This window comes from Podarcis vaucheri, assembly GCF_965113315.1.
Source record: "Podarcis vaucheri genome assembly, chromosome: 4".
Classification (NCBI taxonomy): domain Eukaryota; kingdom Metazoa; phylum Chordata; class Lepidosauria; order Squamata; family Lacertidae; genus Podarcis; species Podarcis vaucheri.
This window is the reverse complement of record NC_138762.1, coordinates 87,799,615-87,825,697: the sequence shown is the minus strand read 5'-3', so window position 1 is coordinate 87,825,697 and position 26,083 is coordinate 87,799,615. Positions and strand designations below refer to the sequence as shown.

The following is a 26,083-nucleotide window of genomic DNA, read 5'->3' as shown; positions in this document are numbered from 1 at the left end:
TACAAAACTCACTGGATGACCTTGAGCCAGGCATGTTTCTGGGAGTTGCAGTCCAAAAGCATGAGGAGGGCAACACCTTGGCTGCCCCCATTTTAACCTCACAAGAAGTCTATGAAGAGGAAATGGATGCTTTAGCTGAGATTCCTGCCTTGCCGGGGGTTGGACTAGATGACCGTTGGGTCCCTTCCAACTCTGTGATTCTCCCAAGATCACTCAGTGAGCTTCATGGCTAAATTGGGATTTGAACCTTCATCTCCCTAATCCTAGTCTGAGGATATTCTCATCACAACACCATCCTGGCTCTCAAATTTTTTATTATTTGCATAAGGATGTATAATCCTACAGCCAGAAGATTCTCTCTGTCTCTCGCCTTCCCCTTCCCATGTTTCAGATTTCCACGGAGGAGCATTGTGACATGTCTCAGCTAACAGGAAACTTTGGGCTGATGTTCTCCAGGCCTTTAGAACTGACAAGCGGGAAAGGCTGCTGTTCTGGTGGAAGGAGGGGGTGGAGTTTAGCAGTGACTGATGGGAAAGACACAAGTGGGTTTTAAAAAATAAATAAACCAGGGAGACTGCCTTCAGAATGCTCCATTATCAAAACCCTGTACAGTGTAGACACCAGACAAGCAGTGGGCAGACAAACTATCTCAAGCAAGAAAGGGCTTTCTACCAGCAGTTGGAACTAAATCAAGGACTCTTCTGCTTGGACAATTTACAAGGTAAAGATCTATTTCAAGTCGGTTTAGAATAAACACAAGCTTTTACTAGAAAACCAGAGGGTGTCTCTTTTTAATTGATTCTTATTAAAAACATATGTTTTTTAGAAGTCCCTTTGACTTAAATGAAATCTTCCTTGGAATTTATTTCCCTGAATGAAATAGGACTTGATTTGATTCTGCACATAATGTGTTTCAAGTCAAGGTGAAGTAATTCAGGAACATCCCTGTAAACATGTTTTAAATAGTGCAGTCAAGGGTCTTGCCCCATACTAAAAAACAGTTCTGATTTATTTTTACTTTGGGTTTTCATACTTTTACTGATTTGTTTATGGGATCCTTTTTGTGAGCCATCTTGAGCATCTCATAAATTTGCCCAAGAAAGAGCAGCAGTTAGAGATACCCACATGCAATCAGTATACCTTAACAGGTATTGGGATGTGACTATGTGATGGGAAAAGAGGAGGAATTTACCATAAATGCAAGTCACTCCTGAGCGGACATATGTTAACAAATAACCCATCACACACTGCTTTCCATGAGTGGGCCGCAATTCTATATGCACATTTGCCAAGGAATGAGTCCTGTTGAGTGCAGTGGGACTTATTTCTGAATAGGCATGTTAATAGGATCACGTGCTGTGAATCAACCCACTACCTATACCTTAACCAAAATATAATGTTTGGGTGGTTTGTGATATTTCCCTTTAACAAATATTGTTGGGAGAGATGTCCCAGAAACTGCGCCCGTCGTGTATGGGTATAGCCAGGGGTCATTCAAGTAAATAAATAAAAATACTTAACTAAAAGTAGAAATTGTATAAAGATTTTGACAGATGTTTCTGAGCATGGGGGGGGGAGCAAAAGAAAGTAATTTTAAACAACTCCTGTTGAGACATTTCATTTGGAATCTGCTAGCCAGAGCCAGGCAGAGGATGACGACAGGTGGGTGTTCTGCCCGCCACCAACATAAATCCTGGCTATGCCCATGACGTCGTGGTTCACTCTTGAGTTTAGAATCCCCCCCCCCCGCTTTGATATTAAAATTGGAGCGATTAGTTCAGTGGGAGCAGCAGAGACCCTCGCTTTTCCGCAGCTCGCTGTTTTCTTTTGCACCTAACCTGGCTGTGCGCCCGGGAAAAGATCAAAGCGGAGCGTAAAGATATAGTAAAGAGGCTTGGCAGGGTTTTTACCCCGCAAATCACGCTGGCTTGGCTCGAGGACGTGTGTGTGTGTGTTTTCCTCTTCTCCTTTTCCCCACCCACTTCTCCCTGGGTTTCCCGACGGCGCACAGCGCTGCGCTCAGCAGACGGCCGGGCTGCTTCGCCGCCTGGTGCGCTCAGGGTGGGCGCACGTGTTTGGGGCTGCCTGGGATTGGCCGCGACGGGGATCCGGCGGGCGCTGCCACCTGGCGGGCTTGCTGATCCCGTATCCGGAGGCTTTCTCTCTCTCTCTCCCGTCCTTTTAGACCCAAGGCGGCGGCGTGCGCACCAGTCTCCTCGGGCAGCGGTCATGGGTAGGCGCAGCGCCTGGGAGCTGTGGGTGCTGGCGCTCTTCTTGCTCCGCTACGGCGCAGCGCTGGAGCCCAGCAGCGCCTCTCCGGCGCGCCTCGAGGGGGAGGCCGGGCGCAGCAGCCCCGCCGCTGGCGCTGGGAAGAGCAGCGTCGTCCCGATCGCCGCCGGAGAGCAGCTGGAGGAAGAGGACACCGGCAGCTCCAACCTCTCCAAGGCGGTGGCGCCCGGGAAGGGCGACCGAGGGTCGTACCCGCCGTGCGCCAGGAAGACGGACATCGCTGAGGCGTTCAAGTATGTCAACACGGTGGTGGCTTGCGCCGTCTTCGTGCTGGGCATCATCGGCAACTCCACGCTGCTGCGGATCATCTACAAGAACAAATGCATGAGGAACGGCCCCAACATCCTCATCGCCAGCCTGGCGCTGGGAGACCTGCTGCTCATCATCATCGACATCCCCATCAATTTGTACAAGGTAAGCGGCGGCAGACAGCAAGGCGCGCGGTTGGGGGCGTGGGAACAGCAAAGCGGCAGACCTAAGCAGGGGGACTCGGGCGACGTCTTCTTGTTTCCTTTCTCTCTCCCCCCGCCCCCCGAAATTTTTATTAAAGTTTTAAGGAGACAATAGAATTATATCTAGAACCAGTGCTTTACCCCCCCTAAAAATGTTTAGGGGTACTCTCATTTTAACTCAAGAAAACCACCATTTTATAGTTCAAACTGGGGAAAATAAATACAGTGGTACCTCGGGTTACATACGCTTCTGGTTACATACGCTTCAGGTTACAGACTCCGCTAACCTAGAAATAGTGCTTCAGGTTAAGAACTTTGCTTCAGGTTGAGAACAGAAATCATGCTCCGGCAGCACGGCGGCAGCAGGAGGCCCCATTAGCTAAAATGGTGCTTCAGGTTAAGAACAGTTTCAGGTTAAGAACGGACCTCCGGAATGAATTAAGTACTTAACCTGAGGTACCACTGTACAGTAAATGGACAAAAGTACAAAGTTTCACAAAATGTTTAGGGGTATGCGTACCCCTGCATGCCCCCAGAAAAAAGCACTGTCTGGAACAAATGAAGTCAGAAAAAGAAAGAAATAGAAAGAGGAGGAAAGCAAAGAAAAAAAGAAAAAATATCGTTCCAGTAGCACCTTAGAGACCAACTATGTTTGTTATTGGTATGAGCTTTCATGTGCATGCACACTTCTCTAAGGTGCTACTATAAAGAAAAAAAGAAAAGAGAGGAAAAAGACGATAGATAGATCTATCTCCCTCTATTTATACTCTAATCTTCAATCCATATACAAAAAAGTGAGTCTGCCTGGCCCAACCAGGGACGTTTTCCTCTTAGCCTCACATCCTCAGAAAAGCCCACTCTTGCCTGGCTCCCACACAGGCTTCTCTCTTCTAACCATCACCCCTCTCTCTGTATGTAGCTTCATTTATGCAAAGGACATTAATAAGAGCGCTTCCAGAAATTAGCAATCATAAAAAAAGTTCTTGATTCCTTTTGAGGATGCTGGGCTTTAAATTGAAATCTCTCTGTAATCTAAGTTTGAGGGACTCGGGTGGTAATAAAGGGGTGGCCTCTGAGCATGTGCAGAGTGCATTACAGGCCTTACTCATTAATGGTGGCCGACTCACACGTTTGCCGTTGAAAGGGCAGAGCTTCTCGGAAGGAGAATTGCCGAATTTACGCACAGGATCCTTGCATCCATTAAAACAGAGGAGCGGTTTAAGTAGAATTAACAGTGCAGTCCTACATGGCTGCTAAGGGTTGCAAGTGGCTCAAAATTAAAATGAGTAAACAGCCATTTGTGGGGGGGTTTTGAACAATTGATTTGTCAAAATTTATCTTCTGTGCCATGAAAATAAATAAAAATAGTATTAATTTTTTAAAAAAATGAGTAGGAAAAAGTGTTTTTACAGTGAGAGGTGCTATTCAAGAGCACTCAAAAGGTTATACACTCTGCCCTGGAAACTCTTTTGTCTAATAACAGATATGTTGGGGTTGACAGTACTTAGTAGTGAGAGAAAGGAACTCTGCACATGGTCAGACACATTATCTACTTTATCATCTCTTCAGCGGTTCTAGGTCTGAACCCTTCTGTTGAAACCTGGTTTCTGAGTCTTGTCAACAACTGCTTGTCTTGGGCTTCAATTCCTGTGCACACTTTCTTTGGTGTAAGTCCCATTATACTCAGTAGGGCTTACCTCGGAGTAAATGGGCACTGGTATGAATTGTCATGAGAACTGGGGTGCGCTTCATGAGGTGTGCAGAAACATTCACTTTTCATGCCCCCTTTGACTTTTCTATGAGAAACTCAGCCTGGAGATAGATGAGAGTATAATTCTTTGTAATCACTGGGTCTTAAAGAGTGCTTAACTCTGGTTGGATTTCATTCACATTGTCCTGTATTTCACACTATGCAAAACAGAACTGAGGAACTTTCTGCTGTGATATTAAATAACACGAATATTCATATTGAGGATATTGAGGATCATATTGAGGATTTATTACAGGGCAGAGAATAATGTTAAGAGCCTTAAATTTAAAAAAGTAGACAAATTCATGAAAGACAGAAATATCACTGAATATTGTCTCAAAAACTTAAATTCCCCTGGACTTTAGACGGCAGTCCTAATCCCATTTATTCTAGAGTGAGCCCCATTGCATTCTGTTAAACTTACTCCTGAGTAGATATGGTTAGGATTACACTGTTAGAGATATGCATAGTTTTATCTGATACCCCAGGCAATGAAGGTGATCTGCTGAGACTGGACTGCCCTTGGTAAAGGTAAAGGGACCCCTGACCATTAGGTCCAGTCGTGGCCGACTCTGGGGTTGCGGCGCTCATCTCGCTTTATTGGCCGAGGGAGCCGGCGTACAGCTTCCGGGTCATGTGGCCCGCATGACTAAGCCGCTTCTGGCGAACCAGAGCAGCACACAGAAACGCCGTTTACCTTCCCGCCAGAGGTACCTATTTATCTACTTGCACTTTGAGGTGCTTTCGAACTGCTAGGTTGACAGGAGCAGGGACTGAGCAACGGGAGCTCACCCCGTCATGGGGATTCAAACTGCCGACCTTCTGATCGGCAAATCCTAGGCTCTGTGGTTTAACCCACAGCACCACCCATGCCCTTGTTAATACCAAGTATTTGAAGATATTTGAATATGAATAATTGGGCAGGGGTTGGCTTCATGCTAGGGTCCCTGGGCTGGGGTCTTGGTGAGAGGCAGCAAGCCTTGAGGCATGTGGCTTGGCTCACTCGCTTGAGTCAGTCATGGCCCCCGCAATTTTGACTCATTTGTCAAGGGAGAGAGCTAAATTTGGGCAATTCTGGTATTGTGTTTAATCCATCTTTTATGAGGTCCCATTGAGGTTCCGTTTGGCTGATGGTAGGATATATGATGCTGATGCACTGACTATTGGCCTGGCCCATCATTGCCCCACAGCATTTGGAATCAACTGAGCCACCATGATACTAATCACGTTCCTTGACCAACAACTCTTTGGCCATTTCCTTCCGAAGTCCATCCCATTCTCAGCTGGTGCCATTGGACAGTTTGGTTGACTCATGTCTTGCTGGGATAGAACAGATCCTCAGTATGTGTGCAAAGGAAGTGTCGCTGACCACAGTGACCATCCCAGCCACAATTCAAAGCTTGCCAGTTTTGTTCCCGTTCCCAGCCCTTCCCACATTTGACAGAGGTTTAATGCACACCCAAAAAAGCCTTAATGGGGGCTTCCTGTACAACAGCATCCTATTTCCTAAACCAATCCTGAAACTATTTCAGTAGTTGCCCTTGTAGTTTCTTTCGCAGTTGTTGAATTCCCAGAAATAAAGTCTGTTTCGTTTGCTAGCTGATGCTTAGTGTTGTTTGTCAAATAAAAACGAACGCTCCCATTGTCACAGATATATGCAGATCTGTTTGACTCCGCATGTTGAATTTCCTGTACAAAAGCAGCAAGAGCTCAGGATTGCTTCGCTCATGAATTCCACCCCCCTTGGCTTCCATCACTGCAAAGCTCATTCAGAGCTCTCAGAAAAGCAGCGTCATCATTCGTTCATGCACTTTTCTAGGGCAGTGACTAAGGAGAGGGGGACCTGCCATGTGGAGAGAGCAAGGAAGAACTTCTCATAGAACAGAGTCGTGGGGTTGAAAGGGACCTCGAGGATCATCTAGTCCAACCCCCTGCTGGTGCAGAAAATCTGCTGCCACATCATCCGTCTCTAGTAACTTAGCATCCTTTGACCTCTGGGGTGTCAGCAACACTTCACACTGACTAGGGTGCTCCACATTCCATTCAGTGTAACGTTTTTACAGTCGTACCCATTCTGGAAGTCTGTTCCAACTTCCAGAACATTCGGAAGCCAAAGCATGGCTTCTGATTGGCTGTAGGAATCTCCTGAAGCCAATCAGAAGCTGTGGAAGCCCCATCGGATATTCGGCTTCCAAAAAATAGTTAGAAGACTGGAACACTAACTTCTAGGTTTCGATTGTTCAGGAGCCAAAATGTACGAGTACCAAAGCGTTCGACAACCAAGGTATGACTGTATTATATTAGACGCACCGGCCCATAGGACGCACCTAGATTTGGCGGGGGGGAATAAAGGGGGGGATTATTATTTTTTTCCCAGGCACGGGGCTGGGGCGGGGGAAGCCCGAGCTTACCCCTCCCCCAGAACGTGTCCCAGAGCGATGCAGAAGCTGCGCGCAGCTTTGGCATCGCTCTGGCAGTGTGCGCGGCTGGGGGAGGGGGAAGCCCGAGCTTCCCCCAGCCCCCAGAATGGGTCCCCGCCGCCAGCCTCCAAACCAGGTCGGGGGACAGCGGGATGGTGGCGTTCCGCCTCCCCGCTGTCCCCCGAGCTTGTGGGGCTGGTGGTGGGGCTCTCCTGAAGCCTGGAGAGTGAGAGGGGTCAGTGCGCACCGACCCCTCTCGCTCTCCAGGCTTCAACGAAAGCCTGCATTCGCCCCATAGGACGCGCACACATTTCCCATTCATTTTTGGAGGGGAAAAGTGCGTCCTATAGGGCGAAAAATACGGTAAGTGTATAGTCAGACATTGGCAGAATTGGAGGAAAGTGCCACAAAATGCTTTTGTGTTTCTCCTGAATGACATTTTAGAGAAGTAGAGATCAAATACAGATTACCATTTCTACCACGCTGCAACTTACCGGTAAACCCATTTGCGGTATTATTGCAAAATGGTGATAATTTTTAACATATTTCTACACCGGAAATGGGAATTCCTTTTTTTTTTTTTATTATTATTATTATTATTATTATTATTATTATTATTTAAGCCCAGGGGTTCCCTTATAGACAAATTCCCAAGGGCCACATATTAGTGTTGGGCAGGGAGAGACAGAGACTGAAGTGGACAGACGGAACAAACATTACAAGAAAGGAGATTCCAACTAAACATCAGGAAGAACTTTCTGCTGGTATAAGCTGCTAGTCAGTGGAACTTACTTCCTTGGAAGGTGATGGACTCTCCATTGGAGGGTTTTAAGCACAGGTTGGATGGCCATCATTTAACTCAGGCAGAGCAGAGCCAATGAGAGACATGGCCTTGGAGAAGGAGCAGAGACTGGGAAGAATCCCAGGCTGGATAGAGGGGGGGCGCTGAGGTTTACATTCCCTCTTCTGCAGCATACAATAGGAATGGAGAACAAGTGACCCTTCAGGGGTTGTTCGACTACGACTCCCATCATCCCTTCTATTGGCGAAAGCTAAGTGAATTTCCATGAGTTTTTATGAGTCTGCTTCTTTTTGATGTTGCCCTCCAGTCTTCATTCACAGACCGATCCGCATCTGAGATTATCATGAGTGCTTTCAGCTGAGACCTCTGTATTAATTTAATCAGTTATCTTGGGGAGACTTGGAATAGATTCACACACACCCCTTTCTTTTTACAGTGGTACCTCGGGTTACATACGCTTCAGGTTACATACTCTGCTAACCCAGGAATAGTGCTTCAGGTGAAGAACTTTGCTTCAGGATGAGAGCAGAAATTGTGCTACGGCAGCACGGCAGCAGCAGGAGGCCCCATTAGCTAAAGTGGTGCTTCAGGTTAAGAACAGTTTCAGGTTAAGAGCGGACCTTCGGAACAAATTAAGTACTTAACCTGAGGTTCCACTGTACTCATTATAATAACTTCTGGGCATCCCTATTTCAGAATATGTTAAGAGTATTCCAGTGCTTTCAGACCATTCCTGTTATCCTCTCTGACCAGTTTTGAACCAATTTGCTAAATTTAACCTTTTATTCATGATATACATCAAACCTCAGCAATATCTCTTTAAATGAGGACTTCACAGCTTTGAAAGGTATACACACAAAATGAATTCAAACAGGATAGTTAGAAGCCTATGCTTTTCAAAGCACATCTATCAGGAATGGAAATTTATTCCAGGCTGGATTTCTTAGGGCTCCCTGTTAGGTTGGAAATCATGTGTTTGCAGCTACATAAAGTGTGAAGCTATGCTTGTTTGCAGTGGCTTCATGGTTATTACCCAGTGCTCTTAAATCTTTCTGTATCCCTTATCTGCATATCACTCCACACAAGCTTATCTTTTATCAGCCCCTTCTGTCTCCTACTCCTTCTCCCACTCCTCTCTCCATGCTTTTTGCCCTTTGCCTTTTACCAGCTTCCCACTTCTCAGTGTCCATCAAAATCCTTCCTTCTTCTTCCCAAGTTCCGTATCTTCAGCACAGTATTTCTAACACTGCCTTAGCCTCGTCCTTTTTTCTGTTTTACTGCTGCCAAGCTTCTTCCCTATCCCATCCTCTCTAGGATTTGCCAAGTTTCAGTGCCTGGCTCCTTTTCCAGCTTGAAATAATTTTCTTTAAAAATAAAAAAAAAATAGATTTTCCACAATAATAACATAAACCACAAAGCAGAATAACACACAAAAACAGAAAAAAGAAAAGAAAAATACATCAGTGAACGAAAGAAAAAAAGGAACAATAAACAGATAAACAATAACAACTAACTTAATTCTTTACAAATCCAACCTTTTAAACATCTTGGTTGATTTCCTCTAGTCCCTCCCTTCTGAGTTTCCTTGTAGTTGAAAGTAACAGCTTTCCAATATCTTTATTGAACTAAAACAATTTCCAATTATAGTCCATCTTATTCACATTCCTTAATATTCTAAATCCCATTTATTTAATTATAACTTAGTTTAAACCTAGGCCTATTTGTTTCTTTCAAGTAATTTCTAATTTTTTATATTACAGTATTTATTCAAATAGTCCTTAAATTTCCTCCAGTCCTCTTGAAACTCCTCTTCTTTCTGGTCGCGGATTCTTCCAGTCAGATCAGCTAGCTCCAAAAAGTCAATCATCTTCATCTGCCAATCTTCCACTGTTGGTAATTCTTGGGTTTTCCAATTTTTAGCAAGTAATATTTGGGCTGCCATTGTGGCATACAAAAATCATTTAACATCTTTCTTGGGCTTGAAATAATTTTCATCATTCCTCTCTTAACATTGATTTTAACATAACCAAACGGTTGCCGTGCATTTCAGATTATAGTGTAAGGCAGTTTTTCCTAGGAAGGTGCAGTTGTTCCCAGCAAATGTGACTGTGAATAATCAGATCTTTTTCCCCCTCCAGGACAAGTTCTATGAAACAATTCTAGGCTAACTGGTTTTATTGTTGCAGTAACCGAGAATCTTAATAAAGTGGTTGCGTTATGTAATTAGTTATGTAATTTTTTCTTCTTCTCTGGATTTGATTTGCATAAATCATAGTATTCCAAGTTTTGCAGCGGCAGCTCCCATGCTGCAAGAGCTAGGTCTAAGTACCTGTTATCAACCATCTGTCTTCATGAGATGATGGACTTGTAAGCTCCTTGGATGGCTTGGAGTCATGTGGTTACATTTCTTCGGGCGGATGAAGGGTGCCAAACAGGAGGAGCCAGACCCACTGCAAGGTGTCACATTTGTAGATTAAATGAGGTTTTGGCTGGCATCCAAATTACATTTGGAAATGTGTCTGCCTGCCTTTACATAGACTTGGGCAACGTGGCTGCAGCCTTCTGTACGATTGTTCCCATGTCACTCCCAGACACGTACAAAACATTACAGTGGTATCTTAATTCGTTCAGAAGGTCCGTTCTTAACCTGAAACTGTTCTTAACCTGAAGCATCACTTTAGCTAATGGGGCCTCCCGCTGCCGCCGCACCGCCGGAGCACGATTTCTGTTCTCATCCTGAAACAAAGTTCTTAACCTGTGGTACTATTTCTGGGTTAGCGGAGTCTGTAACCTGAAGTGTCTGTAACCTGAAGCGTCTGTAACCCGAGGTACCACTGTATAGCCACGCGCTCGAACTCCCTTGCATCCTTGTAAAGAGTGCACAGAATAGGCTTTCCAAAGGCTATCGTGTAAGCGTGCGACAAAGCTCAACCACATGGCTATAAGGTTTTTAGACATTACTGAAAGCCTGGCTACGTAGCCAGAATATTTTTTTACATTCCTGGGAGCAATATAAGAGAAGCTGCCGGTCTGTTGAAAAGGGAGCCTTCTATCAAAATTCTGAGTGACCTCTAGGATTATTGGCATTGACGATATCACCATATCGAGAGTAAATCCCTCTTGCAGTTTGTATACATACCCAAATCACTGCAGCCATCTCTCTTTGGGGGAAAACCAAGGCACTTGGTGGGTCTGCACATTCCATACTGCTGATATTATCTTGCCAGGAAATGCCAAGATGATAAACTGTGAAGATCCATCCATTTTGCTCTTCCATCCTGTACAGTGGTACCTCGGGTTAAGCACTTAATTTGTTCCAGAGGTCCGTACTTAGCCTGAAACTGTTCTTAACCTGAAGCACCACTTTAGCTAATGGGGCCTCCTGCTGCTGCCGCACCGCCGGAGTACAATTTCTGTTCTCATCCTGAAGCAAAGTTCTTAACCTGAGGCACTATTTCTGGGTTAGCGGAGTCTGTAACCTGAAGCGCATGTAACCCGAAGCGCATGTAACCTGAGGTACCACTGTAATGTTCAACTGGTTCTAGTTGCTGTTGCTGCCCACACCCTACTCTCTCTCCCCAACAATTTGACTCGGGTTTGAGAGATCCAGGTTGTTAGTACGCTTTGGGGAGTATCTGTGACAGTATCCACAAGCCGAGTCCTAAAAGTTGTGATTTCTGTTTTAAAGTCATGGCAACGAAATAAATATGGACAAATCTCTAACTTGTTTAACTTGCTTGGCTCACTCAAACCATGAAATTTGAGTCTGGAGGATCTGCAAACCCCTCTGAGCTCCAGAGCATTCATGAATCATGTCTCTATCTTATCACCCAGGCAGATAAAGCCATAGTCCTCTTTCTGTGGACTGATTCAGTTCCTAGTTATGCTATGTGGGTGGGAAGATCATATCTTGTCTTCATATCAGACTATACAGTATTTGTCTTGCCGCTTCAGTTTTTCCTGCGCCCCACTGCATGAAACAAATTCTTGCTTTTGAATACCTCCATCGCATCTTCTCATCAGATTAAATATGCATTCATCTACATTTTTTTCCTTTTAAATCCAGGCTGCAAGCTTTATTTGACTTAATCAGTGCATTAATCAACTAAAGTTTTAATGAAGTCATCAAGCAGTGAGGGCCAGTTTTAATAAGGGAGCTGAGCTTTAAAACCACTTGTTGCATTTTTCAAATTTTTCGTCCTGGCATGAGCCTGACGTGAATTACGACGTGGAAATCAAAATATCAAAGGCAGCCTTTCCGCCCAACAATGAGTGGTGGTCTTTGTTTAATAACTTTTAAGGTGTCTCACATTTGCATCAACATCTCGAAAAGATAGTCCTTTTTAATATTGCTTCCCCTTGCTTAGGCCAGGCATACATGATTGGAATGAACCAATCACGGGAGTAAATCATAGTTAAGCTACATTAAAAATCAGTGGAATAGGGCAGTACAGTGGCGCCTCGGGTTAAGTACTTAATTCGTTCCAGAGGTCTGTTCTTAACCTAAAACTGTTCTTAACCTGAAGCACCACTTTAGCTAATGGGGCCTCCCGCTGCTGCTGTGCCGCCGGAGCACGATTTCTGGTCTCATCCTGAAGCAAAGTTCTTAACCCGAGGTATTATTTCTGGGTTAGCGAACCTGAAGCGTATGTAACCTGAAGCATATGTAACCCGAGGTACCGCTGTACATGTTTACTCAGTCAGATAAGGACCTCATATGTATGGTGGAAAAAATAATGCATTAGGATTGCATCGACAACTTAACTTACTACAAACGTGAAACTTTTAGATTTAATACATGTCTTTCAAAAAGGATCAGTTCCCACTTACCCACCACACATATAATATCTCTGGCCAATTGAAGTTATACAAGCCAGACTTTATTCATTACTAGCTTAAGTTCTGTTATTTCCATGTGATTAATTTTTCCTGGATTAGGCCCGATCCGTGCATTCGATTTTTCATTTCAATTTTCCTGAGCATGTTCTAACAGCTTTATTATTTGGTCTGGTTTCCAGGGGCCAGAGTTTAGCTTTCTGCAGTCTTATACCTGCTTACTTGACTATAGTAATAGTTCATTATTCACTTGTGCTTTAAGGACATATTTCCATTTGATTCTCTTAACATATGTTCTACTCTTAAGGTCCTAAATCGCTGGTGGGGGGTTGCAGATATAGCTGCATAGAGGCACAAACTGTGATCGATATAGAATTGTTAACCCTTAGCTGTTTGTTCACTCTTCACAGCTCCATGCGGAAAACTGGCCTTTTGGGGCTGCCGTGTGTAAACTGGTCCCCTTCATTCAAAAGACATCGTTGGGCATCACTGTGTTAAGTTTATGTGCTCTCAGTATTGATAGGTGAGAAATCAAGATCTTCATTCTATTTTTACCCAGTGTGCACATTTGGTATAAATAATCTTTTAAATAGTAAGGTAAAGGTAAAGGGACCCCTGATCATTAGGTCCAGTCGTGGCCGACTCTGGGGTTGCAGCGCTCATCTCGCTTTATTGGCCAGGGGAGCCGGCGTACAGCTTCCGGGTCATGTGGCCAGCATGACTAAGCCGTTTCTGGCGAACCAGAGCAGCGCACAAAAACGCCGTTTACCTTCCCGCCAGAGTGGTACCTATTTATCTACTTGCACTTTGACGTGCTTTCGAACTGCTAGGTTGGCAGGAGCAGGGACCGAGCAACGGGAGCTCACCCGTTGCAGGGATTCGAACCGCCGACCTTCTGATCGGCAAGTCCTGGGCTCTGTGGTTTAACCCACAGCGCCACCCCTGTCCCTTTTTAAATAGTAGATCCAGGGAAAAAATAATTCTGATGCATGTTAGAGAAGAGATACCTAAAGGAACAGATGGGTATGGGCAACATTTTTTTTTTCTAGAGAAAAGTGTGCTGGAACATACCTCCCTCAGAAGACCCACCACAGAGCCCAAAGTCGATCTCTTCAGACTTGTGGGGTGGGGAGTGACTCCTCGCCAGCCAAAGGCCTATTGAGGTTGCTCCGCTGAGGTGCAGAGAAGCTACCTAGATGCGGCTGAGCAGCTTAACAAAATCACACACACACCCCATCACTGCCTCTCCGGTTCCTGTGAGCTGGAGTAGTGTAGGGGCTTGCTCAGCTGTTAGCTGGGAGGCTGAAAAGCCTCAGCAAACCCCCACTTGCCCCTCTGGCTTGCAAAGAGAACCTCTCTGGAGCCCGTAGAGAAGTGGTTCCCAACCTTTTTTGGGCCATGCACCACCTAAACATCTCTAAAATCCTGATGCCCATGACATATAATTCTTATTATTCCAAAAGTGAACTCTTATTCACGTGGAGAAAGCCTAAAAGGCCATTCACTGTTAATAACTCATTCTCAAATTTCCCCCCTTAAAAATTAAATGGCCCCCCTATAGGGTGTGTGCCCCACGTCAGGAACCATGGCTGTTATGTACTGAGTTGAATAGGATCCAAAAGGCAGCAGGCTGATTGGTCCTAGAACAATAGGATTCAGAATGCAGCAGTCTGGTTGGTCCTAGAACAATGCAGCAGTATGATTGGTCCGCAGGAGCCACCCAATCCAGCTCCAGATGGAAGTGAATCCGCAACCTGATTGGCCTACAGGAGAATCCCAGAATTAGCCAATCACGTGCAGCCCATTGTGTAAATAATGTGTAAAGGTAAAGGTACCCCTGCCCGTACGGGCCAGTCGTGACCGACTCTGGGGTTGCGTGCTCATCTCACTTAAGAGGCCAGGAGCCAGCGCTGTCTGAAGACACTTCCGGGTCACGTGGCCAGCGTGACGAAGCAGCTCTGGCGAGCCAGCGCAGCGCACAGAAACGCCTTTACCTTCCCGCTATAAAGCGGTACCTATTTATCTACTTGCACTTAGGGGTGCTTTCGAACTGCTAGGTGGGCAAGAGCTGGGACTGAACAGCGGGAGCTCACCCCGCCGCGGGGATTCGAACCGCCAACCATATGATCGGCAAGTCCTAGGCACTGAGGTTTTACCCACAGCGCCACCCGCATCCCCAAATAATGTATATAAAGCAGATATTTTGGGGGAACTTTCATTCCTCACTACTATGAGCTGAATAAAGAGCATGAAATCCACACTCGATTCTGAGTATATTTCAACAGCCATGGAAGATATCCTCTTCCGACTCTGGAGAAGGTCTCCTCGTGAGCTATCTGCTGACCAGATTCAGATGGATGCAGGAGCTGCTGTTATTGCTCACTTCCCAAACATGTCATGCTTTCTGCTTCCGTGCTGCAGGCGTTTCTGCAGTGCTGTACTTGGGACAGAAATAGGGCCTAAATGTCATCACTTATGCTTACGTTCACATCAGCAGGACTGGGGGGGGGAGACACGGGCTTTTAGTCCCAGCATAGTGTATGATCTGATCTAATCAGCACCTCTTTCTTCCATTTAGGTATCGGGCAGTCGCTTCGTGGAGCCGTATCAAGGGAATTGGAGTCCCAATGTGGACGGCGGTTGAAATCGTCCTGATCTGGGCCGTGTCTCTTGTTTTAGCTGTCCCCGAGGCTTTAGGCTTTGATTTGATTACCCTCCCATACCACGGCCAGAAACTTAAAGTGTGTCTACTTAATCCCCGCCAGGAAACTTCTTTCATGCAGGTACGGTGTTCTCTCGTGAGCCAGCTGCTTCCGTGTTAAGGGATGTGTTTATTTAATAAAGCCATACCCTGCCTGTCTCAGAAATACACATCTGAGGAGGGTACAAATGATGCGCCTGTCTGTGTACTTGCAGACAAAGAGCAACGATAAACACAAGACACACAAAAAACCTGTTTTACAAGTTATTTTCCCTTTCAGTGGTCAGGAAGAGCTATATCACACTTAGGACTCAGCTAGAAAAGCGTTCTATATGCATTCTATATGCGATATAACACTGTGACACCAGGTGGCGCTGTGGAGTCTCGTCTTTCCCAACTGGATTTCCCTGTATGAGTTTACAATGTGTTTAACTAAAACGCTTCTTTGATGCATCTAGATCCAGCCTTAGTCTGGTCCCCTTGATACGTGGACCCAGCTGGTATGAGCGTCAAGTGCTCGCTAACTAACCTTGACCTTTTTATTTTATTTTATTATTAAATTTACATACCGTCCTTCATCAAAAGATCTTTTTTTGAAATATTTTTTATTAACAGGCCAATCACATCACATTATCCATATCACATTAATTCCAAATTATACAGCCAAATTTTAAATTTTAAATACATCAAGCTCCGCACGAGTCCAAAACAGCAGCACTTATCTTACTGCTTTAATTAGACAGTTCTGTCCAGTTTAATCCGGATAGTCCTTTATTACTTCCTTTCTCTTCTTGTTGTTATCATAAATTCCTTTCTTTGCGATCTCTGATAATTTTCACAAGCAGGTTAAAAGCTGGCATTCTATGTGGGTTTTGTACTCTTCCAAAAATCATATCGGTCAGGGACAGCCTCTGTACAACGCTTCCATAGACAAAATTAATCTCCGATCTGTCCTTTATTTTTCCAGGCTTACCAAATAAATCAAATGAGTCTGGGGGCTCTGTCAGGCCAAACTTGCATTCCAACATTCCTTCTCATTCGAACAATCCTGATTCTCCTCCCCCAGTCCTTCTTCCTCCGGCAAGCCTGTCTTGGCGAGACGCCATTTTTAAACTACGTCATAAAAAATTTCCTCTTTTCTCACCGTTCTCCAGTCTTCTTTCCTGTTATAATCCATCCCACATAGTTCTTAAAGTCCTGCCTATGATTTCATCAAAAGATCTCAGAGCAGTTCACAGAATAAAATACACGATAAAACACAGTAAATAATTGAAAACAAACAAGAACCAAACCTTCCTACAGACACATTTAAAAGGCTGTGGGATGTTAATCAGCCCAAGGCTTGGGTGAAGAGCAACATTTTTGCCTGGCACCTTAAAGTGAAGGCACCAGGCGAACCTCCCTGGGGGGAGAGCATTCCACAAGCGAGGAGCCACCACAGAAAAGGCCCTGTTCTTGTATTGCCACCCTCTGGATCTCACATGGAGGAGGCACATGAAGAAGGGCCTCAGAGGATGAACACAGAGTCCGGGGTGGTTTATATGGGGAGAGGCGGTCCTTGAGGTATTGCAGTCCTGAGCCGATAAAGGCTTTATAGGTCAAAACCAGCACTTTGAATTGGGCCCGGAAGCTGATTTGGCAGCCAGTGCAGTCTCCTTTCCCATCATATTCGTCCCTTCTAGAGAAGAAAGAGCTCCTTTCCCCCTCCCCTCCATTGTTTATCTCTCACACAGCTAATCTCCCCTCGCAGTTGGCAAGAAAAGCAGGCGAGATTAGCCAAGGAAGGAAGGTTACTGGCTCCTCCTTCTTTGTGAGTATAGTTCAGCTGGGGCTCCCACGTCCCTCAGAGCAGAGAGGAAGGCATGGGGCAAGTGAGTGCATTGAGTCCCTTCATTTTTCCTCACCTGTACGGCGAGGATGGAGAACTTGCGGTCCTCCAAGTGGTGATGGAGTAGGACTCCCATGTCAGGTGGGGTGCTGCTTTTCTCCTGGGCACCAGTTCTTCCGGCCAACCTGCCTGCTGTGGGAGTCCGAGGCAGCCTCTCCCACAAGGGCATATTCTTATGAGACTCCAGTGGGCCGATTTCTTAATGAAGGTACTCTGAACATGCCAGTCTGTTAGGTTTGGCGTGTGATACTCTGTACATCGTGGACATGCATGTGTCCTTGACTGCCATTATAAAGCAAAGTTATTGTAAGTAATGGCAACTTAAATTGATGGAATATGCGCAGCTTGCAGATTTAACATAAAGAATAAGAAAACAAGAAGAGCATGCGTTTAAGGGATATTGGAAAATGTTTATTGAATATATGGTGGAAATTGTGTACACTTGAAAACGATGGCAGCATTAAGATAAATTCAACAGTGTAAATAAGTTTTAATGGGGTGTAATAATGGAATACTGGATGGTTTGGTTTATGTAAAATATTCAGGGATTTACAGTATGCAGAATGAACCATGGAAAGAGAAGAAGGGAAGTCATTGATATTTTAAGGTTGTTTAAATGAATATTCTAAAATGTAAAGCAGAAAAGAAATAATTAAAAAATATAAAGCAAACTGATTTAATGGTTCTGGGTGTGTTTTTTTCATTCCCTCCTTCTCCTCTTAGCTTTACAAGGACGCTAAAGACTGGTGGCTCTTCAGCTTTTATTTCTGCTTGCCACTGGCAACCACGGGCCTTTTCTACACTTTGATGACCTGTGAGATGCTCAGGAAGAAGAGTGGGATGCAGATCGCTTTAAACGACCACTTAAAACAGGTAAAGATCATACAGATTCATATAATTGTAGAGTTGGAAGGGCCACCAAGGGGCATCTAGTCCAACCCCTCTGCGATGCAAGAATCCTACCTACAGCCGTCGCTGGGTGGCCTCGAACCAGCAACCGTCTGGTTAACAGCCAGACACACTGGCCTATCTCCCTGATATTGTGTACATCCTATTTTGACGAAAATTTCTTTCCCAGGAAATTTTTCTCTAGATGCCGTCGCTGGGTGGCCTCGAACCAGCAACCTTCTGGTTAACAGCCAGACACACTGGCCTATCTCCCTGACATTGTGTACATCCTATTTTGACGAAAATTTCTTTCCCAGGAAAGTTTTCTCTCGATGCTTTTTGTAGCACTCAAGCAGGCTAAAGTGCGGTCTTCATCTGCCTCGATGAATGATAACAAGCAGGTTGATAGGAGCAAACAGGCTTTGTTTCCAGGGTTTCGGTAAAGATGCAGATGGTGGACAGTGTGGGGAAATGGGACAGGAGAAGCTATGGCTTTGGCATCTTCACTGGGACATTTTTAAAGTATAGCATCAACCACCAGGTTTCACCCAGGGTATCCATAACCTTTGCTACATACAGTGATAGCTTTTGCATCCTCTGTCTAGCCTTTCCACTGGTTGCACCTTAAAAGTGGAGGGTGGCATTCAACGAAATAATTGCATGTGTGGAATGGCTTTCAGTTGTGCAATAGGATTCCCGCCCCCTGCGCACACCTGGCACTATCCCCAAATCTGCTCTTGGGGGGCTGGAGAATTCCACAGGATAGATTTATGGGGTGTGTGGCAGGAGGAGAGGGGTGTGGGGAGTTCGGTTGCACAAGCAGTTGTTGTTCTGCTCCTGCCATTATTTAGATGAATGCTGCCTGGACACCACTGGACTAGGCCAAATCAATATGGGCCTTGGATGGCTGAATTAGAGGTTTGGCATTTGCGTTTCCTGGGGCTCTCGCACTACCACACATAGAGTCGTGCCTTCTGCTTGATATACTCCATAGGCAAAATGGTGATTTCTAGGGCCGGCGAGGCTGAGCTCCTGAGATAATAGCATGCAACCAAGTAATGCCAGGCATGCGTCAGGAACTGGCAGGGCGCTGAGAAGCTGGCACCAGAGGAAGGGAGGCTGGAGTCTTTGACTCAGGAGAGGGCTCCAGTGATTTGTGGGGACCTGTATCAGCCAGGAGGCAAGAGTCAGAGGCAGGGAAGCTTCAGAGCTGAAGCACGGAGCACAGGAGGGGTCGGAGGAAGACGCAGGTCAGGTCAAGGCCAAATGCCACCACTGTCTCCTAGAACCAGAGGAAAGAGCAGAGGTGGCTTCCACACAGGTTCACAGCCCATCGGAAAGTACAGTCGTACCTTGGATCTCGAACGCCTTGGTACTTGGACATTTTGGCTCCCAAATGCCACAAACCCAGAAGTGAGTGTTCTGGTTTGCAAACGTTCTTTGGAACCCAAACGTCCGCCGGAGCTTCCTGCAGCCAATCAGAAGCCACGCCTTGGTTTCTGAACGGACTTCTGGAACGGATTCTGTTCGACTTCCAAGGTACAACTGTATATGAAATGGAGGAAGGGAGGGCCATTGCTGCAACTACTCCATAGAGCGCACATCACACTATTTATTTATTTATTTATATTTATTGAATAGACTGGTGTGGGGCTATTTGGAGCCATAGAAACTACTTTAAGTGTCCACTTTTGACAAATAATAATAATAATATTTTTTTTAAAAAAATTATTTATACCCCGTCCTCCCCGGCTCAGGGTGGCTAACAACCAACAACCAATAATAAAAACAAGTTGAATGAATACAACTTAAAAACAAGATTAAAATACAACATTAAAACATTTAAAATGCAGCCTCATCACAGGAGGAGAAAGGAAAAAGAAACGGGGAGGGAATCAAATGGACTCCAAGTGTTAACACTCTGCCGTGTGCATTTTTTTTTGCTGGGGAGCATCCACAACAGCGTGTCTCGTTTCATTGGTGCTATTTTGGTTATGTAGGTGAGCCCTTGAACTACAGAAGGTCTGTCTAAATCACAGCTTTCCAAACCGCGTGGCGCAACACTTTAGTGTGTCGGCTGCAGTGCGTAGGCGTGACTTGCAACCGTTCCCTGCGCTCCTCCCGGGGCTGGGAAGGGGTTGGTTTAACCTCCGGTTTTCTAGTGAAGCTGAATTACTGTGCATTAATGAATTAATTGAATGAATGAATTACTGTGAATTAATGATGCATGTCTAAAAAGCGTGTCACCAACGTGAAAAGTTTCGGAAGTAGCAGTTGCTGTTCTTTGGCTGGTTTGTTTGTTGGAAGAATTCAAAGTAGATCAAAGAGCAATGGTCAAAAAACCCCAAAAGCAAAATGCGCAGACTTTTCTTTTGAAGTATCATGCAATATTTTGCCCAGTGCCCTTGTTTTTTTCATAGCCAGAAGCCAGAAGTGTGCCAGTGTGTGTAGGAGAAACATAATGCAGAGATTGGTCAGGGATCATGTTCCAATTGAAATGTTCAGCTTCATTAAGTATGACCCGTTTTCCCATTTTCAATTGTGTTTCTTTGCTTTCAGAGACGCGAAGTGGCCAGAACCGTGTTCTTCTTAGTGCTCGTCTTCGCTGTGTGTTGGCTTCCTCTCCACCTTGGTAGGATACTGAAGTTTGCCCTTTACGATGCGAGTGACCCAAACAGATGCGAACTTCTGAGGTAGGGCTCCTCTGATGAAATGCTTCCCAAGATAGCGCTGCCATTTTGATTTACTCCCCCAAAGGTGGTATTTATGCAGAGCCAATTTATACAGCAAGTGGCCCTCTGAGATCATTGTGAGGAGCGTATATGGCAGCCAGTAGACATGCAGGGGTGCAAGTCTGTCTATTCTAGTGCCCAGTCTAATCACAAATGATTATGGCTGTTTGTAAAACCCCTATGTGGTTCCTATATACGTGTTGCATCTGCACTACAGTGGTACCTCAGGTTACATACACTTCAGGTTACATATGCTTCAGGTTACAGACTCCGCTAACCCAGAAATAGTGCTTCAGGTTAAGAACTTTGCTTCAGGATGAGAACAGAAATCGTGCGACGGCAGCGCGGCAGCAGCAGGAGGCCCCATTAGCTAAAGTGGTGCTTCAGGTTAAGAACAGTTTCAGGTTAAGAACGGACCTCCGGAACGAATTAAGTACGTAACCAGAGGTACCACTGTACTCAGATTCAGCCATGTACAGGTGGTGCAAAAGTAGGTATACAGTTGAATCAATGAAATAATAATAATAATAATAATAATAATAATAATAATAATAATAATAATAATAATTTATTTATACCTTGCCCATCTGGCTGGGTTTCCCCAGCCACTCTGGGAGGCTTCCAACAAAAGATTAAAAATACATTAAAACATCAGTCATTAAAAACTTCCCTAAACAGGGCTGCCTTCAGATGTCTTCTAAATGTCAGATAGTTGCTTATTTCTTTGACATCTGGTGGGAGGGCGTTCCACAGGGCAGGCGCCACTACCAAGAAGGCCCTCTGCTTTGTTCCCTGCAACCTCGCTTCTCGCAGGAAGGGAACCGCCAGAAGGCCCTCGGCGCTGGACCTCAGTGTCCGGGTTGAACGATGGGGGTGGAAATTTCACAACACATTATATGGGTACGCATAACTGACACGCAACCAAGTGGCAGTTAAACTTGGTTTAACTGCCGTTGGAGAGAATAGTGCGGCAGTTGGCGGGGGAAATAGTGGAGTCAGATAAAAGGATTATTTTTCTTTACTGATATTGTGAACGAGAACAGCGAACCTGAGTCAAAAAGAAAGAAAGTGGATTCTAAAGCAGTATATCTAATTTTGGGCCGCCCTGTATGCTTGATCTTCAGCCTCTGAGAGCTTCCATGTGCTGCTTTTCCCAATAAAATACGCAGAATATTTCGCTGATAAAGTGTGCCTAAGGTGTGGAGCCAGAGAGAAATCCTACAGGTCAAAAAGTGATGGCAAGGAAAGCAGTGTAGTCCCCTCTGAAAGCATGGGAAGACAATATCCTCCTTTCCACTGTCTTTATTCACCACCACCAAATGAATTCATCCTTTTCCCCCCTGTCTTTCATCCATCCTACCAGACTTACTTCTTTGTGACCTACTTCCTATTTATGATCTTGATTTCCCCGCCAAAACAACCCCAAGAAGTCCAGCAGTTCTACCTGAAATCTTTTCCTAATCTGACTACCTTAAAGCAGTCATGGGGAGGAACCAACGGTCCTCCAAGTGTTGTCTCCCGCATGAAAGCCCTAAATTCCCAACGAGACACACCCAACCTGTAGAACTATTTGCTCACTCTTAATGGGAAGCTCCCATTGCACACTGGAGCAAAATAGCTAGTTTCTTCTGGAAAGACTAAAGCAGTCCCCCCCCCTGCTTTCAGAAGATAGTGTGATTAGCAGCCTGCTTTGAGAGCCAGTGTGGTGTAGTGGTTAAGAGCGGTAGTCACGTAATCTGGGTAACCGGGTTCGCGTCTCCGTTCCTCCACATGCAGCTGCTGGGTGACCTTGGGCCAGTCACACTTCTGTGAAGTCTCTCAGCCTCACTCACCTCACAGAGTGTTTGTTGTGGGGGAGGAAGGGAAAGGAGAATGTTAGCCGCTTTGAGACTCCTGAAGGGGAGTGAAAGGCGGGATATCAAATCCAAACTCTTCTTCTTCTTCTTCTGCTTTCACAAATGGGAAATTCCTTATTCCTTATTCCTTCAAAACATTTACAGGGGAAATGTTCTAGGATCACCCGGCTAGCTTCATGGGTGAGTGAGGAATTGAACCTATTTCTCCCTGCTCCTAGTCCAGCATTATTTACCTCTATATCACACAGGCTCCCTAGTTGCAGTAGACTGCCTAACACGTCCTGATGCTTAACTATCTTTAAAGAATTTCAACTATTTTTCATATCTTTTTCCCCCATGCAGCTTTTTGCTCATATGGAACTACATCGCTATGAACATGGCATCCCTGAATTCCTGCATTAATCCAATTGCTCTCTATTGGGTGAGCAAAAGATTCAAAAACTGCTTTAAGGTAAGAAGTCTTTGTTGAAATGTGCTTTTATAGAAATGAGGCTAGGCAGTATCAGGTTAAGAGAAGAAACCAAACCCAAGACCTGCTGGGATGAGACCTTGAGGTGTGTCTGGGATAAGGAACTGGACAGGTTTTGTTTCTGCTTAAAGGCGCTGGCAAACGAAATTATCAAGGTGTCTAGTGCAAATTCACTATATAAAAGTGTTCCTTCTTTCCACATGAATCAGCTGCTCTCTAGGGGCATCCCTAAGGACTACAACTGTGGTTGTCCCATTGATTCCTTAGCACTGTCAACTTACAGCCTAGGAGGAGGGGACTCCTGACTCAATAGGGAGCGCACATTTCCAAAACCTGGGATAAGAAAATTCAGGGAGAAAGAAGAGCCACAGAAGCAATTGGCTCTAGTTCTCCAGCACGTCCACCTCCTACTTTGAGGACCAGTGAGGTAGACCATGGACTGGAGAGACCATGGACTGAAGTGGTGTAGTGGTTTAAGGGTGTTGGATGAGAACCTGCGAGATCTGAGTTCAGGTTCTCACAGCTTGGCCTTGGCCCAGTATACCTGAAGGAGCGTCTCCACCCCCATCATTCTGCCCGGACACTGAGGTCCAGTGCTGAGGGTCTTCTGGTGGTTCCCTCACTGTGAGAAGCCAAGTTACAGGGAACCAGGCAGAGGGTCATCTCTGTAGTGGCACCCGCCCTGTGGAACGCACTCCCACCAGATGTCAAAGAGAACAACAACTACCAGACTTTTAGAAGACATCTGAAGGCAGCCCTGTTTAGGGAAGCTTTTAATATTTGATGCATTACAGTACAGTGGTGCCTTGCAAGACGAAAAGAATCCGTTCTGTGATTCTCTTCGTCTAGCGGTTTTTTTCGTCTTGCGAAGCAAGCCCATTGAAGGATTAGCAGATTAGCGCTTTTAGAGGCTTTTAGAGGCTTATCTGCTGATCGGATCAGCTGATAAGCGGCTTAGCGCTATTAGCGCTATTAGTGGCTTATCTGCTGATCGGATCAGCTGATAAGCAGATTAGCGCTATTAGCTGCTTTTAGCAGCTTATCTGCTGATCGGATCAGCTGATAAGCGGCTTAGCGGCTTAGAAAAAGGGGGGAAGGGGGGGAAACCAGCAGGAACTCGCAAGACATTGTCGTCTTGCGAAGCAAGCCCATAGGAGATTCGTTTTGCGAAGCACCTCCAAAACGGAAAACTCTTTCGTCTAGCGAGTTTTCCGTCTTGCGAGGCATTTGTCTTGCGGGGCACCACTGTATTTTAATATTTTGCTGGAAGCCGCCCAGAGTGGCTGGGGAAGCCCAGCCAGATGGGCAGGGTATAAATAAATTATTATTATTATTATTATTATTATTATTATTGACCTTGGGTCCTGAGCCTAACTCTCCCTCACTGGGTGGATGCAATAAAATGGAGAAGGGGAGAACCATGCAACTTTAGATTGATTAGCTTCAACCAGAGCCAGGGCCTTTTCAGCACTGGCTCTGGCCTGGTGGAACACTCTGCCTCGTGAGACCAGGGCCCTGCAGGATCTGATTTCTTTCCGCAGGGCCTGTAAGACAGAGTTGTTCTGCCTGGCCTTTGGCTTGGAGCCAATTTGATTCCCTCCCCCTCTTTCTTTTTCCTTTTTCATTTCTCCTCCTGTGATGAGGCTGCATTTTAATATTTTAATGTTGTATTTTAATTGTAATCATTCAACTTGTTTTTATTATTGCTTGTAAGCTGCCCTGAGCCTGGCCTTGGCTGGGGAGGGCGGGGTATAAAGTATTATTATTATTATTATTATTATTATTATTATTATTATTAACTTGGAGAAAAGGTAGGATAGAAATGTAAACATAAATAAACTGTAACCCCAAAAAATAGTTCTGAGTTTTTGGCCAGAAACAGGTAGTAGGCATTCTCTCTGTTGAAGTGTTGCACCAAGCCTTCTAATAAGGGATTCTGCTCTCTTTCAAGTCATGTCTGTGTTGCTGGTGCCATTCGAAAGATATGCTGTCCCTGGAAGAGAAACAGTCCTGCTTAAAGTTCAGAGCCAATGATCATGGGTATGACAATTTCCGCTCCAGCAACAAGTACAGCTCGTCTTAAGGAAGGGAAATGTACCCTCAGCTCCTGCGACAAAAGACTGCGGTAAAAACAGCAGATTTCTGGGGAGAAACGAGTTTGAGTTTGCTCGGAAAACCCAATTGTAAAACTTTGCTTACAGTCTGTACCAGTTGTGATTACGCACGGCGCCCGTAGCTATTTGAACACATGAAAATCACCAGGAGACGCAAAAGAAAAAGAAAACCCCTTGTTGAAAGCACTTAAACTCTTCGGAATGAGCACTTCCAGATCATCCTCAAATCCTGTGAACGAAACAACTCTGTATTCATTGAGCTAGCCCTGGGAGCCTGAGTAATAATTCTTTGTATATAGTATACCATGGCTGTTGTTTGGGACAAAGCCAGCTTTGTCTATAAATTACTGTAATCTATCTTTCTTTCTTTCTTTCTTTCTTTCTTTCTTTCTTTCTTTCTTTGGTGGGAGAGATTAAAAGATACAGGCATGTCCAAAACATAATCCCTTATCAAATGTACAAATTGCATCTTGCTGCATTAAGCATGTCGCATTGTGTCGTGGAGCAAAAACCAAACCAAACACTACTGCAGCTTTAAAAATATATCAATATTTTACCCACATAGCTAGAAACAAAATTCAAAGAGCATAATCAGGCTCAAAACAATCTGCTGTTAAGTAAGAAAAATGCAAGCGTGTCCATGTAGGGAGGATCAGCAGCAGGGAAAAGCAACGCAACTTAATTTCTTTAAACGCCAGCAGAGTCCTGAAGCCATGAGCATGTCAGCAGGAACTCAGCTGCATTCCACTGGTGGAAATGGCAAGTAAAACCAATTTCTCATCAGAGGATCCGATCAGGCCTGCACAGCCTCATGATCTACAAAGCTGCATTCATCCCACCAGGCAGGCAGCAAACCCAAGAAGGCTGAGGCTCCTGGCGAGTCCGT

The 26,083-nt window shown here is 45.1% G+C and overlaps 1 protein-coding gene and 1 long non-coding RNA gene across 2 annotated transcripts in view; both read left to right on the top strand.

Annotated features, from left to right (window-relative positions):
• The window catches only part of LOC309530250, an 83,199-nt gene that overhangs the window by 51,559 nt on the left and 5,557 nt on the right, over positions 1-26,083 (top strand). The gene's annotated exons all lie outside the window — the stretch shown is intronic.
• EDNRB (endothelin receptor type B) lies at positions 581-25,556 on the top strand. Its single transcript, XM_082218733.1, has 8 exons — positions 581-721; positions 2,186-2,703; positions 12,960-13,072; positions 15,128-15,332; positions 17,862-18,011; positions 20,586-20,719; positions 22,957-23,065; positions 25,035-25,556. Exons 1-8 carry the CDS (start codon positions 586-588, stop codon positions 25,164-25,166), a joined length of 1,497 nt encoding a protein of 498 aa, XP_082074859.1. The 5' UTR covers positions 581-585; the 3' UTR covers positions 25,167-25,556.

What these genes read in the sequence shown, in the direction of transcription:
- EDNRB (XM_082218733.1), top strand. Translation starts at nt 586, where the DNA reads ATGCTCCATTATCAAAACCCTGTACAGTGTAGACACCAGACAAGCAGT. An exon ending in TGTGCTCTCAGTATTGATAG is followed by an intron (nt 13,073 to 15,127) that starts GTGAGAAATCAA and finishes TCTTCCATTTAG; the next exon opens with GTATCGGGCAGTCGCTTCGT. An exon ending in AACAGATGCGAACTTCTGAG is followed by an intron (nt 20,720 to 22,956) that starts GTAGGGCTCCTC and finishes TCCCCCATGCAG; the next exon opens with CTTTTTGCTCATATGGAACT.